General features: G+C 44.5%; 2 protein-coding genes across 3 annotated transcripts; both read right to left on the bottom strand.

The window, feature by feature from the left end:
- Positions 1-804: 804 nt before the first annotated feature.
- Positions 805-9,606, bottom strand: LOC139345706 (major histocompatibility complex class I-related gene protein-like). 2 transcript variants are annotated; one of them, XM_070984493.1, is made up of 11 exons: positions 9,432-9,606; positions 6,234-6,506; positions 5,818-6,108; positions 5,012-5,296; positions 4,688-4,807; positions 4,194-4,220; positions 3,889-3,927; positions 3,740-3,775; positions 3,398-3,448; positions 3,090-3,125; positions 805-2,834 (listed from the first exon to the last, which is right to left on the bottom strand). In XM_070984493.1, the coding sequence occupies exons 1-11, from the start codon at positions 9,502-9,504 to the stop codon at positions 2,767-2,769; spliced, it is 1,299 nt and encodes a 432-aa protein (XP_070840594.1). In that variant the 5' UTR covers positions 9,505-9,606; the 3' UTR covers positions 805-2,766. The 2 variants fall into 2 exon arrangements, with proteins under 2 accessions (XP_070840594.1, XP_070840595.1); XM_070984494.1 differs by lacking the exon at positions 9,432-9,606 and adding an exon at positions 7,972-8,141.
- A 1,060-nt stretch (positions 9,607-10,666) lies between these two features.
- On the bottom strand, positions 10,667-11,417 carry qrfp (pyroglutamylated RFamide peptide). The gene has a single exon (XM_070984495.1). The coding sequence runs from the start codon at positions 11,326-11,328 to the stop codon at positions 10,771-10,773; it is 558 nt and encodes a 185-aa protein (XP_070840596.1). The 5' UTR covers positions 11,329-11,417; the 3' UTR covers positions 10,667-10,770.
- Positions 11,418-15,851: the final 4,434 nt, after the last annotated feature.

Below are 15,851 nucleotides of genomic sequence, written 5' to 3'. Positions count from 1 at the left end.
ATAACCATTGCTTTCACAGTAGTTACAAATACACACACACACACACACACACACACACACACACACACACACACACACACACACACACACACACACACACACACACACCACCAATACACATATATACATCCAACTGGCACCAAGATGAGGCATCTGTTCTGGTCTCATTCCACTTTCTTGGAGTCCATGGGCAAAGTCTCCAGCCTGCACCAGATGCTGGTCCAGGGGTGCTCTTCAGTGATGGTGTCCTCTGTGGTGTGTTGTCCACCCTGGCTTCTGATGTGTGCTCCCAGCAATGCTGTCCCGAAAGCCCAGAGCACCCGTGGATGTGAACCTCCCTCCACCCAGGATACATAAGACAGTGTGTCGGCAAAACTATACATTATCCACTTTATTATTATAGTTAATATTTGAAGGCAGGAGAAATGATAGGCGTCTGGTTTACGGGTACATTTCCAGGTCTTTTCAGGTTTGCCCACAAATCTTTGGACCGTGTAGACCTCAGCTCGCTCAAACAGTCATGGAGAGTTGAAAAAGTGACACACAAACTTTAAAGATTGTCAAAAAACACATCAGAATACAGAAACATAAAACATGATATTTTTGTTGTCGGCGTTCAGTTTTTCAGTGGTGATGCAACTTTTTCCCAAACAAGCTTTGCGTCTTTTCAGCTGAGCTTTTCTTTTCAAAGCCTGAGTTCTCGTCGCTGTCCTGGCTCCATATTGGCCAACCTTCAGGGCAGAGGGCGAGTCCGTGAACTGCTGCCACAACTCAAGTTTTTCACCACAAAACTGGTTCGACTACGATTTTATACTTTGCTTTATTTAAGTGTGCATGTTTCAAACAAGATCACTGACAAAACGATACGATTTAAACATTCATCAGGTAATAAAACAAGCTGCAGCAAGAACAAACAACAACAAAACAACAACATTATTTTGATGTCTGTCCTGGACTGTTGGCACGTGGATTCAGAGCTGAACATTAACCACTTGGAATAATTTCAACGTTTTAGCTGCAATTATCAGACATTTATTTACATTCCTCTATTTTACAATGCATGTCATGTGTTTACAGACACATTTCCTGACAAACTGACATTGTTTTCTTAATATTACATTACTAATATTATATATTCATACTGATGAATATTTTTACTGGAATAACTTTCTCATTTTTATGATCTTCGCTATCAGGAGGGAACTTTTTACCACAGCTGGCTGAGAAATTCACCACATTTCAGCAATGAATAAACTGATGGATAACAATGTTTTCACAGATCTAAGCATGCGCCCAAAAACTCAAAAGAGTAATAATTAAAATCAAGAAAATAATATCTCATGATACTTAAAGTCAGCGTTGTATTTAGGAAGACGAACGCTGCTTACTGCTCTCAGTGTAAGCAGCGGTTAAAAGTAAAATATGCAAACGACTTCTTTTCAAGTGAGATTAGTCAAGCAAACAGCACTAATTTAATGTCGGAGGTGAACTGATCAAATTCTTAATTTGATTTCCTCACATTAAATCCAGCACTGGGCATATTGTTTTGCAGGCTTTTTGCCATGAAACTGCACTTTAAAATGTTTCAGCTCAGGAAAAATACAAAATGTATGAACAACAGTATTACATGAAAGAAGCAGTATTTTTTATGAACTCCAAACACTTTGAGTGGCTGCTTTAATCATACCAGTGTATTTTAAAACGGTGTCCCGTTTCCTACAAATATTAAGTACAAAGTGCCTGAATTTTGTGAAAGCTTATTTCTGTAGTTTCCTGTTTGGAGTGAGCCACTGATTTCCATTCATTGCTACAGCCTGTGAGTCGTGTTGCTTTCGTCGACAAAATCATGACGAAATATCGTCGTCAACGAACCTTTATGTCGCGATGAAAACGAGACGGGACGCAACGTAAATGCTGGTCATGTGACGATCACTGTTATTTAATATATAATGCAATATTGTTGACGAATAAAAACGAGACTAAACGTGGTTTACAAAATAAAAACTCTGCGAAAATGTTTCTTCATTTTGTTGAACGGTTTTTATTTTCCAAACCACATTTAGTCTCGTTTTTATTCGGCAACATTATATATTTTAGTCATCGTCACGACCTGCGTCTTTACGTTGCGTCCCGTCTTGTTTTCATCACGACATAAAGGTTCGCTGACGACGATATTTCATCATAATTTCCGTTGATGAAAACAACACTACCTGTGAGGCGGTTCAAAGGTTCATGACCACAAAGACAAAGTGATTCAGGTTATGTTTGAGTGGATGTAAGTGCAGGCTGAGCGGCTGTCATGGATGATCTGCAGCCGGTTTAAACTGGCTTAGTTTTCACAGCATTCTGACAAACACAGCAGAACACTAACGCTCCTACGAGGACACGTCATTTGTATAAATGAGCGAACTTCAACAAAGGCACCGATGGCGTTTTAAAACAAATTCTTCTTGAAAATTCTTTTGAAGCATGCTTTTCTAATTTCTTCAGTATCTCTCATTCACTTCTCAGCCTCTTCTTCTACACTGACCACTGATTTTCTGATTTCTCAGCAGTCTCCCTTTAACAACGTCTGATTCTTCTCGACTTTCTTACAGTTTCTGATTTTCCGATCGCTCTCCTGAATCCGACCTGCAATCTCTTAACTCTGGCCCTCTTAACTCTCTGTGTGTGTGTGTGGGAGGGGCTTATATATGTTCTTTGTTTCCAGGGGGCAGGAGGAGTCCTGATTTACTCTGATGTGTTTCCCCTGCACAGGCTTCAGTTTTATTTCTTTTCATTCTCCATGAGACAGCGGTACTCGGGGATGGGGGTCATGCCCTTCGGACCATTGGCTGTGAGGATGAACAGAAAAGTTATTTCAAACACACAGCAGATCCAACTCTGTGGTTCAGATGTTTGTTGTGACGTCCTTAAAGGGTCAGTTCACAGCATCACTGTAACGACAGCTTACAGCAAACACACTGGTTGGATTCCAGCTGAGCGTCTAAGCTCAATGGAAAATAATCTGAGCTAACGTTAAGCACTGACGACAACCTGGGGCTAAACCTGCTCAGCGCAGCTTTTAATCAGTCGACAAAGATACTTACGGTCGATGCCAGAGTCAGTGCTGCCCTGAAGAGATCCTGAAGCAAAGAAAACAGATTTAGGTACAAACACAGTGCGTGTGCAGAGATACATGCAGATCTGATCTGTGCTTTCTGGACTGTCTGTGGTTGGACACAAACGATAAAACGTGCTGTCGTACTGTTGGAGTCAGGACGTCGTGGTCAGAGAGCACCATGGGTTTAAGTGACTTCTCATCAGCTTTACACATGAACAACCTACAGCGCCTCCTAGCTTCAGCATCACATGGCTCAATGCCAGCGTCACATCTTCATCACATCATCACATTTACCTTTCATGAGAGGCTTCTCACTGCCGTCACTGCTGGACCTGCTGGAACCAGCTGCAGAAAACACACACAAACAGTGTTAAAGCCTATCTGCTACAACCTGCTTTCATCACACCGTCTTCTGTTCTGTTTTGGGACATTGTCTTCTGTCCAATGTTTTTAACCAGCAAGCACAGCAGCAGGACACTCACAAGTCTTTATGGGCCTTTTTCATTTAATTCTGGTTTGACCGGACTCCTCCTGAGTCGCAGTCGTAACAATTCAAATATGATTAGCACAAAAACATTTGGGGAATTAGTCTTTAAACTTTGCTAGAATCACACAGCAGAGGAATAAAGCACTTACTTGACTGACAGTCAGGTCCAAGAGTCGTTTTTACCACTAAAAAAGACAAAGCACACACAAATTAAACTGGACAGTAGTTGGCTAAATTTCCTGTGTTAAAGTGTAAACCTGCTCAGTGAAGCTGTCAATCACTCGACTGAGACACTTACTGTTGCCGGGGAAAGCTCCAATGTAAATCGGCTTTTGCGCTGCAAAGAAAAGAAAATGAATTGAAATAATTTACCTAAATGACACAACTGGCCAGTGCAGACTCAGGTCAGAGAAACCAGTCCAAGACAGACAGAATGTATGTGTGATCAGAGCGGACAAACGCCTTGGTGGTGTTGGTCTTTCATTGGGGTTTGCTGATGTTAATATATCTAATTATACCAAACGTGCTTGAAATGAATCCTGCACAAACGCTAGACTCTGAACAATGAACGTCATTAGACTTTGAGAGACATAAAGTAGTTACCTGGGACTTTCACAGACTCTTTAAAACCTGTAAAGAAAGACAATGTGAGCATGTAGAACTGATCAGGGATGAAGTCAGCGTGAGGCAAGAAGTCGACTGTGTGATCTGGAGTTTAGATCTGAGAGGCTGTAAACTCTTAATGCTCAGTGACTAAAGAGCAGAAACAGCTTTGCCTCATAATGATTGACAGGACTGTTATTGGTGTGACCTCTGAAGTCCATCATAAAACAATAACAGACCTTTGCACCTGATAACCAGCATCAGACTGACATCAACGACTCTGGTGTCCATTGGAGTAAATGAAACAGATGAATAATGTATAACAGTAGAATTCATCGCTGAATCCTTCTGGTGCAGATTCATGACTTGAAAAACAGGCTGAAACGCTGCCATGAAACTTTCTCCTCATTATAAATACAGAACACAAACAAATAGATTCCACTCCACTGGCTTACTATTGTCAAGGGGAGACGTTGGTAATATAATGGACCTACCAGACATGCGTTTCTTCCACACGAACATCACCACCACCACACCCGCCACTACAAGTGCCAACACGCCCGCAGCAGCGATGACAGCAGGAAGTCCTACACACTCCTCAGGGAGTGACCAATCTAAAACACAGAGAGGATTCACATCAGGTTCAGGTTCAGCTCACTTTGACGTCTTTTTTAAGTGCTACGTTCAATCTTCTATAGAGCTGCTGTCGGCTCCGGCGTGGAGCACTGAGGGCCAGAAGAGGAAAACCACAACCAAAAGTGTGTTTTCATTGGCTTACAATCAGCTCTTTGTGTCTGCAGAGGGGGCGGGTTTCTTACCCCATTCCTTCTCAACTTTCATCTTCGTTGCCCTGTGGATCACCTCACAGGTGTATCTGGACTTGTCACTCCTCAGAATCTCCACGTGGTCTCTTCTCTGGTACGTGTTGTCATTGTTTGGTCGAACGCCTGAACTCTGCACTCCGTCCTCCCGAGTGAGAACGCGGCCGTCCTTTTTGATGGACAGGATGATGTCTTTGGGGTAGAAACCGGTGGCCAGGCACGTCAGAATGATGTTTGTCTCCACTTTGGCCTTGCGTCCAAACACGTACACATCAGGTGGAGCTGGACAGAAACGTAAAGTGATTTAATACACAGGTATGACAATGTTGATGCGCTCTTAATAAACTACACACATCATAAAACAGACCCTACAACTACTCCTACAAGACCAAACAGGCACAGCACGGACTTTCAGCTGCAGCACCAGACTGACACAGACAAACACTCCATGATGACAGCAAATCAGGAACATCAGCTTCTGTTTTTCTGTCTGGGTTTGATGTGGTGGGTTTAACGACATTAATCAGGCTGCTGCTGTCGTGTTTTCACCAAAGTCATTTTGAATTTTATCTGCAGATGTTGAGATGTTTGATAAAATTCTGTTTAACGCTAACTTCAGCGCTGCTGTTGCCACATCCGGACCTGAAAACGTCCCGACAGATGTCGTGATTAAAAAACGCTTTAAGACTGACAGACATGATTTGTGTAAGTCGACTGAGCGTCAAAAGTGAGTGAGTTTGCGAGCAGCTGTTACTAAAGCTGCTGAATGCACAGACACAGAAAAGGCCTTCAGGCATACGTACAGGCTCCTCTCAGCTGCTCTTTCCCATATTCCATGAACTTCCGCAACCATTCCATGCACTCGTTCTCCAGGTAGCCTTTGGTGTATTCTTTCAGGACCTGGACTTCATCCCACTTCCTCTTGGTCTCTCTCGCCGCGTCGACCGGGGCGACCCACACAGCGTGAGTGTCGTCGAAGGACAGGAAGTTGTTTCCGTCGTAGCTGTACATGTCTTTGCCACTGATGAACTTCAGCGTGCCGTCGGGCTGCTCTTTGCCCTCACAGCCGTGCATCCACTGGAGCACATGGACGTCTGAAAGCAGAGGTGAGAGCAGGGCGGTGAAACCACTGAGCAACAACAAGGAAACGGACAGCCCAGGGTTTCGTGGTCTGATCGACAGCTGTTGATTCATCACCCTTCACATTTCACAAACCTACCCGAGTTGTTCTGTCTCATTCTGTTCATCAGAATCTCCACGTTGACTTTGAACCACTGCTGCTTGCTCTGGCGGGACACCGTGCCCTTTTCCCAGTAATCTGCAGACAGTCGCTCTTTCATCCAGGCCTGTTTGGGCACCTTCCTCTGCGACTCGCTGTCAAAGTAGTCGATCATCCTGTCGTCCAGCAGGCCCATGGCGGTGAACTCATGGATGCCCGGGAGATTGACGGGTTTGGAGAGGGCCGTGTAGATGTAACTGAGGGAATGTGTCTCTGAGAGCCACACAGGTAGAAAAAGTAGACAGAACATTTATTAGACAAGGGAGGCCATTGAGTTTAGCATGTCTACACAGGCTGCGTAACGATTAGTGCCATCTTCATCTCTAATTATTTAACCCGATCTGACCAACAGTCTCAAACTCAAACACGTTCAGTTCACCATCACAGAAGACAAGCAGAAAATCCTCATAACTGAGAAACTAGGATTGTCAAAACAGAGAAAAAACTTCGCGGTCAATCAACCAATCGATCGTTTCAGCTCTAACCAGCAGAGCGGCAGCAGCTTCGGTCCTCTGTCGCCGTCACGCTGGAGCTGTTCAGCCGGGGGATTTCTGTGTTCTGTGTCGTCTGTTCACCACAACGACTGTGGTGAACAGACGAGACTGGAAACCTGAAAACACACAACGACGGTGGTGAAGCAGCAAGACTTGAAACCTGAAAGCATTCTTCAGGTCATGTGACTTCCTGTTACGCTGCCTGTGTAGGTGGCTGGACAGCTGAGCTTCACCTTTTCACCCTGTCTTGGTGTACGTCTGCCAATAAGCGCCAATAAACTGCAGTCCAGAACAGTCAAAGAAAAGCTTAAAGTCTGTAACGTATTTACATAAAAATAAAACAAATACTGGCTGATTAGATTCTTTGATCGCTCACATATTCACATCATATCAGCGTCAAGCTACGGGTGCAACGAAAACCAGAAACAACAGTAAGATAAGATGAGTGAACAATAACATCTTCGCTTACGAGTCGACTGTGACACGTCATTTCTGAACAATGCAGTCTGTCTGCCTCAGTCAAGGCAGGCGTTCACAGCTGAAGGCAAAGAGCGCAAAGAGCAATAAACACTCAAAAGTCCGCCAACCTTTGGTCTTCAGCCCGAGCAGCACTCACCTTTACCTGCTTTCTTGGGAGTTTCACAATATGGCCCACATGAATATTAAGTTAAGATAAATCCACCTAACTCTGAACAATTTTAATGAAACCTTAATTTTTACAGCTGATTCACTGTCTCATATTTCTTATAATGCTTGTAGAAACATTTCTATTTGAATTTTTGTTAAATAAACTTCAGCAAGACTTTTTGGGCATTTCTTTGAGCTTTAGGAAAAGCCATTTTTCATCATTTGACATTTTAGGAACTAGTTAAAAACAATGAACCGATATTAAAAATGACCTTATTGTCACTACATATTAGTATTTTAGCTTTAAAGTGCTTTACACAGAAGCATTTGGAGGTTAGCAGCCTCTGCTCGGCTGTTTGTTACTCACAGACTAAAGTAAAACGTTTGTTTTGATGTGCCGTCCTTTAACACGACTGTAATATTATCAAAAATACAAATGCTAAATGTTCACTGTGAGAAAACTTTACAGAAACCCCAATTTCAAAGACGTCACAGCTTCGTTTTACTTTCGCTTTCAACCTGAGTCGCATTAACGTGTCAATAAAGTCTTAACTTACCGCAGTTTACCGTCAGCCCTGTCCCCAACAGGACAAAAACTGCGATGGAAAACATTTTCGACTCAAACCGGACTCCCTTCTCGTCTTTAAGAGTCGTTTTTAGTCGATTGTCGGACGACGACGACCCGCTGCCTGCTTCTTGGTTCCTGCTTCTGTCGACTGACACTGGTCCGCATGGTGCATTCAGGTGCCGCTCGTAAATTACACGTTGTGTCGCAATCCATTCGCATCCAATTTATCAGACTTTTCGCCGAATGCTGTGATCTCATTCGCATGACTGGAACACCTAACTACAGATAAAATACACATTAAATCGTTTGTATTTTACTCTTCTGTACTTTACACATTAAGAACACCATTCAAATCAGGCTTTCTCATAATGTTATATAACGAAAGGTCCACCCCACCTACAATTTAAATAAACAAACTTACATAAGTAAAGATGCAGTGGCACCGTTTCACACATTCATGCCATAAGATTATGAACTGTGGTGTTTTGTCGAGACCGTCGTCTAGAACTTAAACTGATGGCAAAACGAGATGCATCAGGCTAAGATAGGACTTAATTAATCCCCCATAGAACAAACTTACAGGAAGCGGGATCTGGGTGGCTGACAAACTCTGGACACCGTGTACTAACATTTCACACTGACATTGAACGCATCATGACAGCAGGTTCCTGCTTGTCCAGAAGTTTGTTGCGTTTCAATAAGTCTCATCATCAGGTCACAACCGTGAGATCATTTAATAGACCATTCAACGTGTCCAAGTTATCAAACTTGCACTGAAAAGACATCTATATAATAATAATAATAATAATAATAATAATAATAATAATAATAATAATAATAAGAGTACTGATTCTTTTATGAGAAAAATAAATAAGTAAAACAAGAAAAAATAGTGTTATATTGATGTATTGTAAAGATCTTGTCAGCACCGGGACAAGTTACTTAGCACGATATACTTCCTGGAATGTTCATTGAACTGGGATAATATCTGTAAATAATGCAATAAATGTATGATAATTTAACAGTATATTCAGCTGTACTTTACCGTGTTAACGGGGATAATAAAGCGTGGAAGGGCTTTTAATAATCTCTTCATATTTCTTTTTAAATTTTTTATCTCATAGTATGCTGTAACTTGCTGACATTAACGACACTGGGGAACACTTTGAAGACAACGTTCAGCTCCGAGCCGCCATGTTTACGGGTGTAACGTTCGCGCTGGAGAGGCCTCGGACGGACAAACGGGCCGCAGACTGTTGGCAGGAAGAGGCCAAAACACGTCGCCTGTCCTCCAAAACACGTTAATACTACTGTCGTTAGAAATAAGAGCCGCTAACGTCTTTCACCGTCGGTTTTATCTAACGTTAACGAGCTACTCACTGCTGCGAAAGAGACGACACGTTTCTGAAACTTCCGTGTCACAAACTTCACGGATGCCGGTGGACTTACGGCTTTCAGCTGGCTCCAAACACAGCCAAAGTGCTGCCAACAACAAAAATGCCCAGGATGTCACTCGAGCCATGGCTTTAAAATACAAAAAACTTCACATAACAGGGAAACAAAGACGGCTCCGGACGACTGGGACGCTCAGTCGATCTGTTGTGCTGCTGCTCTTTTATCACCCAATCAAATAATTTAAAACCGGTTGCTAGGCAGATTACAGCAGGAGAGGTTTTGGCGAGGCAGCGCAGGAGGGATTGAGGTGGAAGCTGAGCCGCGGAGATAAGCAGTATATCAGGTTATCTCAAATTACCCGCGGTGAAGGAAGTTTTCAGATGCTTTACTTACGTAAACATGCTAAAAAAAAACAAAAACAAAAAAACCCATGCATTTATGATATATAAGTAAAAGTACATACGTATAACGAGGAAAATGTACTGAAACAGGCCTATTAACATGAAAAGAAGCATGTGCTGCTTCTCCTCTCAATGATCTGAATGTGTTGTAATAATGTGGAGCTTTGAACTGTTGGTTGGACTAAACAAACATGGTGAAGGCGTCTCTTTGGGCTCAGTGACCACATTTCTCACCATTTTCACAATGTTTCCAAGCCAAACGATCGATCAGTCGATGGAGAAAATGATCAGCAGATTGATCCTTTATGTCTGATGAAACCTGATTGATTGAAAGAATCAAACCCAACAGTTTGGTCTTACAGTCTGCACCTCCCACCTCTTTATTCATTGCTCATATTCAAGCCAACAAATGAACACATTTACAAATTCCTACGTTCAGTAATGTACATATATTATTCCACTGCCCGGCTTTGGGTTTGAAAGAGACGCTGTAGCATTTACATTCACGTTTGCAGAGAAGCTTTAACATTTGATGCTGACGACAAGAGGACATGTTTTCTGTCTTTCTGTACATCCGGTCTCTAAAAAAAGAAGTCTCTCGCTGCTTTCTTTACACTGTGACTCAAACAGGATTGAAACACTTGGAGAAAACCTTGTGCTGCTTTTTGCAGTGTTGGCTCATTAATGCATTTATATTTTATGTTGCTCTTGTTTTCTTTGTGTGGTTTGAATATTTTTATGCAAACACAGGTGCAGCCTGCTTTAAACCACGTATTGCTTCTTATTTCAATGCTCTGATCCACTGGACAACTTTTTCAGCAACGTTTGGTTGCCATGAATCGTGTACGTGTATTGCCTGCTGCTGGACGCCATCTTTGCTGCCTAGAAATCTGTGTATCGCCACCCTCGCAGAAAGAATCATCTGGTCACAGTTTCACCCTCTTTGTCTCTCATCAAGCTGCTCTCTCTTTCCTGATGAAACCCTCCCGTCATTACTTCCACTTAATCTCCTCTGCGCTCCCCCTCCCTTCATTCATCCATCCCCTGTCAGTCCATCTTTTCCTCCCGAAGCGGAAGCCGAATCCTCCTTTCTCCCGGCTGACAGCTTGGAGTCCTCCAGCGATGGAGGTCAGAGCTTCATTCCTCTTCCCTCCGTTCTCCCCCTCTCCTCCCTCCTGATAGTGCATGCCCTCCACAGAGTGACCACTGGGGAAGGGTGACAGCAGCTGGGCCACCAGGTCTCCTCTCTGGGCCCTCGGCAGCACTTCCTTCCAGGGACCGTCCTCCTCTTTCCTGGGGTTCAGCAGGGCCAGCCGGAGGTCCTGAGGCCACTCGGCCCAAACATCGGGCTGGACGAGCCAGTCGTGCCTCTGGTCGTCCATCGCGGCCTGGAGGTGCAACAGGGCGGACTCCAGCTCAGATACGTCCACCGTGGGCAGGAGGTCGGTGGGGGAGTGGGGGTACGATGTGACGGTCCGTGGGACGGGGCAGAGGAGGGCGAGGGAGAGGAGGGCGAGCTGTGCAGCGCCGAGATGGAAAGAGAGTCTCATCTAGAAATAGAAAGAAGAGTTTTTCTGCATCTTCACATCCAAATAGCGAGACGCAGAAGTTCACTGGCTGAAAAATGTTCACAACCTAGCTGAGCATGATGGGACGGATATGTGATGGACATGTAGATCTATCAGGACACATGCAGGAATCATCTAATCATCTGAATACATCCAAGAGTTCTGCCTGTTAATGTCAAATTACACAGAAAACAATGGCTCGATCAATTACAGGCAATGTTTTTTCTTTTGGTGGGATCATCCAGATGTGCCCCAGATTTGGTGAATAATGGATGAAAGCTGTAGAACTAAAAACAGTTTTACTGAAAAAATCAGTTTCGGTGAGTTTCTGTGTCTCCGGGATGAGGTCCACAATCCTAAAATCTGTGCAGTGGATGGAATAAACACGAATCTCACGAATGAAAGTACATCTTCTGTCCTTTCAGCTCAGCGACACTCACAATCAATGAACTACAGACCTCAACATTTAAAGAGAGAATAACATTTTTTTCACCCTCCCAGAAATAAAATCATTATTCTCAAACAGTGAATTATCATCAGCCAAACTTTGGGAAGCTCTGACTGGCTGACTCTTTCTTGCCAAGCTGGCAAATGGCCAGTTTTTTCATAATCAATGGATAACTGAGAGCCAGGCCATGCACACGCTCAAACAACTGCTTTAATCTGAAAATTCAAGCAGAGACGTTAAAGCGAGACAGATGACATCATCGCACTCACGACTGGACGCTGAGCTGCAAGAAACCCGAACAAATCAAAGTGAAGGAGGAGCTGCACACCGCCGGACCTTCATGGGCTTAAAGAAGTGAGAAGAAGCGTCACAGCAGCGTTTTAAACAGCTTCAGACCACTGAGGCTTCTCATGAGGATGACGAGTCGACCCTGTAAAATGGCACCGCTGAGAAACTTCTTGGCTGCTTTGAAAATGTTGTAAATATCCTGAAAGAAACATTTTCTCAGAAGTGTAAAAGACAGAAAGGAAAGGAGAGAAATGTGACTCATGTCTGTGAGCATCGGAGGGGAAGCAGCGTCCTACCTTGTGTCGGGCTCTCTGTATCTTCTGAGCATTCGTCGGCCGACCTTTTTAACATCTACCTGCCCTCCATCCTCCACCTGCCCCGCCGGGTCACAGGCCGCCGTCACCCATTGGTCTCTCACCCCTCTGACGCACACAAACTCACGCTGACCGTCATAACCTTCATTCTTTCAGCTGAGAAACCGCAGGTCGCCTCAGCGATGAGGCCCAGAGTGTCTCTAATTATCGGCGCTTGATTGGGAGGCAATTCACAAGAGGAAGCAGCCAATTCATTAAGATGCTTCTGAGGACAGAAAGTCTCCAGGAGAGACGCTGTCACAGGAGACGGTGACACAGAGAGGAAGACGAGGGCGGCTCGTGGTCTCTTTTCATCACGGTCATCATGAAGGTCGTCTCTCTGGGAAAGCACAGACACACCTGAGAGAATGTCACTGAAACCATCAGCCGCTGTCACATTAACCAAACGAGCCCATTGTCTGACTTAATTTACAGTTTGTTCCAGGTAGAGGACGCGTCCCTCCAAGCTGCTCGTCCTGTTTGTCCAGGACAGAAAACAGTTAGAGGAGCAGGTCTAACAGTTCTAGAATGAGACGACAGGAGTGAAGAAGGACGATCAGACAAACCGTGTCATGATACACCAGCTTCCTGTCTCCAGGACAGGGATGTGATTCCTGTGCTTTTTGGATTTCTTTCTGAAATCAGATTGTGAGCGCGTAAACAGACGAACTCACACTGAACGAAACATCATTCGTTTTTAAAAAACTCCATGAGACACTTTTATTCTGTGATTTGTCAGACGAATCAAAAGTCATGAAAATTCTGAAAAGAGATGTTTTCCTTCCTGTTGGGTTGTGGTAGAAGGTGATGAAGAGGAAGGCGCACAGACAGAACTCTGATCACACAACGATCCCGTCAGACTGTTTCAACGTGCTCTCAGTTCGTTGGCGGAAGAAACGCACAAACCTGTGAAACAAGGAAGTTCACTCTCGACCTCGCCCCAGCTTCACACGTGGTTTGGTGATGTTGCAAAGGATCGTGGGAGCTGTTCTCCTCATCGTTACACACACGATTGCTGACTTCCTTCCTCGCTCGTTGATGTATCGTCTCATATTTTCTGTGTCGACCACGTGTTTCCACCATTTCCTTGAATAAAATCATGGTTTTCTCTGAGTTTGAGCTTTGTGGGAAACATCTGTGATAAAGTAAGTACACAACTCAAGACATCCGGCAGAGGTCGAGGCGTTTTTAGACACTTTAATGTGGAAATGTCACATATTAAACCTTGAAGTGCTGAGCCTCTGTCACATGACAGCAGGTCACACGAGGGACGAGTCCTGCACTCAGACCACGTGATGTGTTTGAAGTTAGCCGAGTTAAAGGTCCAGTGTGCAGGACTGAGAGGAATACAATATTAATAATTATGTTTTCATTAGTGTTTGGTCACCTGACAGTAGGAATTGTGTTTTTGTTATCTTAGAATAAACTCTTCATGTCTTCACAGGGAGTGTTTTTCACAGCCACCGTAGACGAAGATGTCCCCAAATCCCACAAACCTGGTCCTTTAAGTTCTGTTAAACTTGAGAGATGTTGTTTTTGTGACAGTAAAATATGGACAGATTTGAGGCTCATGAAGTGACAGAAACACGAGAACTGAAACAGTAAGCAGAGACAGGCAGTAATCGGGGCTGTCCTCGCTGCCATCACATCGTGAGCTCATGCCATCTTTCAGTTCTGCTGTTCCAATGAATCATTGAGTGTAAGAAAGCTGCCTGACGTTCATCCAGTAACTTCTGTGTGAGTTTACCTTCATTTGAAATATTGTGACATTCATATTTGGAAATATCTTCATTAAAATTGTGGCATTGAATTTGTCCGTGTGAATCATTTCGTCATCAAACCTAAAAGTCTGTTTTCAGTGAGTTATTCTATTTTTTTCAGTTTAGTTATTTTGAAAAACTACTTCCTGAAGACCCTCGACTAGCAGTATTGTGGTCTGAAAGAACAACCAGGATCAGCTTCTTCCTCTGCTCCTGCTCCTCCTCCTGCCTCTCCAAAGTCCTCGTAGGCCTCCAGAGAGGAGGTGCACCCTGGTGCATCCTGGGAATCGTAGTCCAGGAAGAAGGCGGGGTGTTGCAGCTGGTGCGATTGGTTGATGGCTGTACTCAGCGGGGGGTCGCTGAGCGGGGCGGTGAGCAGAGAGAGCTGCAGGTGGTCGATGGTGCTGGTGGGGAAGGGCTGTGATTGGTTGGGAGGGGAACGGGCTGGGGACGGGGAGCCGGTCGTCATGGTTACGCCTCTCTGGGGAGCGGAGGGTGAGTTGACCTGAGAGTCGTCTGTGGTGAGAGAACGTCTCAGTTTGGCCCGAGCGTTTTGAAACCACACCTGTGTGTGTGCGTGTGTGAGTGTGTGTGAGTGTGTGTGTGTGCGTGTGCGTGTGTGTGTGTGAGTGAGTGTGTGTGTGTGAGTGTGTGTGAGTGTGTGTGTGTGCGTGTGTGTGTGAGTGTGAGTGTGAGTGTGTGTGTGTGCGTGTGCGTGTGTGTGCGTGTGTGAGTGTGTGTGAGTGTGTGTGTGTGCGTGTGCGTGTGTGTGAGTGTGAGTGTGTGTGTGTGTGTGCGTGTGCGTGTGCGTGTGTGTGTGTGTGTGTGTGCGTGTTCACAGGTGAAACATATGAGAGTGAAAGAAGAAAATGAAGATATTTGTTAAATGAATTAAATGAGATACAGAAAGTAGATTTCAGCTCAGACACTACTACTATGTGTGTATAAATACATGTATTTATACATAAATACATGTATTTATACACACATTTCTACACACATATTCATGTAAATATCTGTATTTATACACACATGTATGTACTGTATACATGTAACTGTACATGTCATTTTATCTTCAGTTTGGCGTCGTCACGTCGTACCTGCAGGACTCTCTTGGGCAGGCCGGTCTTGTGGGCGAGGCAGGTCCAGTCTTTGCCGTCAGGGTTGTGCTTCTGGGCGAAGTACGACTCCAGCGCTCTGAGCTGCTCGCTGCGGAAACACGTTCGAATACGCTTGGTCCGCCGACGGGTCCGCCCACCGGCCGCCCTGTCGTCCAATCGTGGCTCTGGACTGCTGACAGACTCCTCCCCTTCACCTGAGACCAGATGTTGAGGTGAGTCTCACACACAGGAGTGTTTTGTTAGAGAGTTAAAGGCCTGAATGCACCTTTTAGCACACACACACACACACACACACACACACACACACACACACACACACACACACACACACACACACACCTCTCACCTTCTTTCTGATTTGCTTTGGGCTGCAGGTCATGTGACAGCAGGACAGGCCCTTCGCCATGGTAATGGGACTGACAGTAGAGGTCCTGGCCCTGCATGCAGTACAGGTTCCCCGGTATCAGTTTCACATCACACTCCTGAAAAACACGTCGCAGTCTTAAAAACGTCTCATTTTAAGATAAGATAAGAG

This window comes from Chaetodon trifascialis, chromosome 17 (genome assembly GCF_039877785.1).
Source record: "Chaetodon trifascialis isolate fChaTrf1 chromosome 17, fChaTrf1.hap1, whole genome shotgun sequence".
NCBI lineage: Eukaryota > Metazoa > Chordata > Actinopteri > Chaetodontiformes > Chaetodontidae > Chaetodon > Chaetodon trifascialis.
The sequence above is the reverse complement of the archived record's forward strand: the minus strand, read 5'-3'. Positions and strand labels throughout refer to the sequence as shown.

Excerpts from the sequence above, each read along its gene's own strand:
- qrfp (XM_070984495.1), bottom strand. The coding sequence starts at position 11,328 with ATGAGACTCTCTTTCCATCTCGGCGCTGCACAGCTCGCCCTCCTCTCC.
- LOC139345706 (XM_070984493.1), bottom strand. The coding sequence starts at position 9,504 with ATGGCTCGAGTGACATCCTGGGCATTTTTGTTGTTGGCAGCACTTTGG. Across the intron at positions 5,297-5,817 it reads AGAGCAGCTGAGAGGAGCCT|CTCCACCTGATGTGTACGTG; the intron begins GTACGTATGCCT and ends GTTTCTGTCCAG. Across the intron at positions 3,928-4,193 it reads AGAGTCTGTGAAAGTCCCAG|CGCAAAAGCCGATTTACATT; the intron begins GTAACTACTTTA and ends TTTTCTTTGCAG.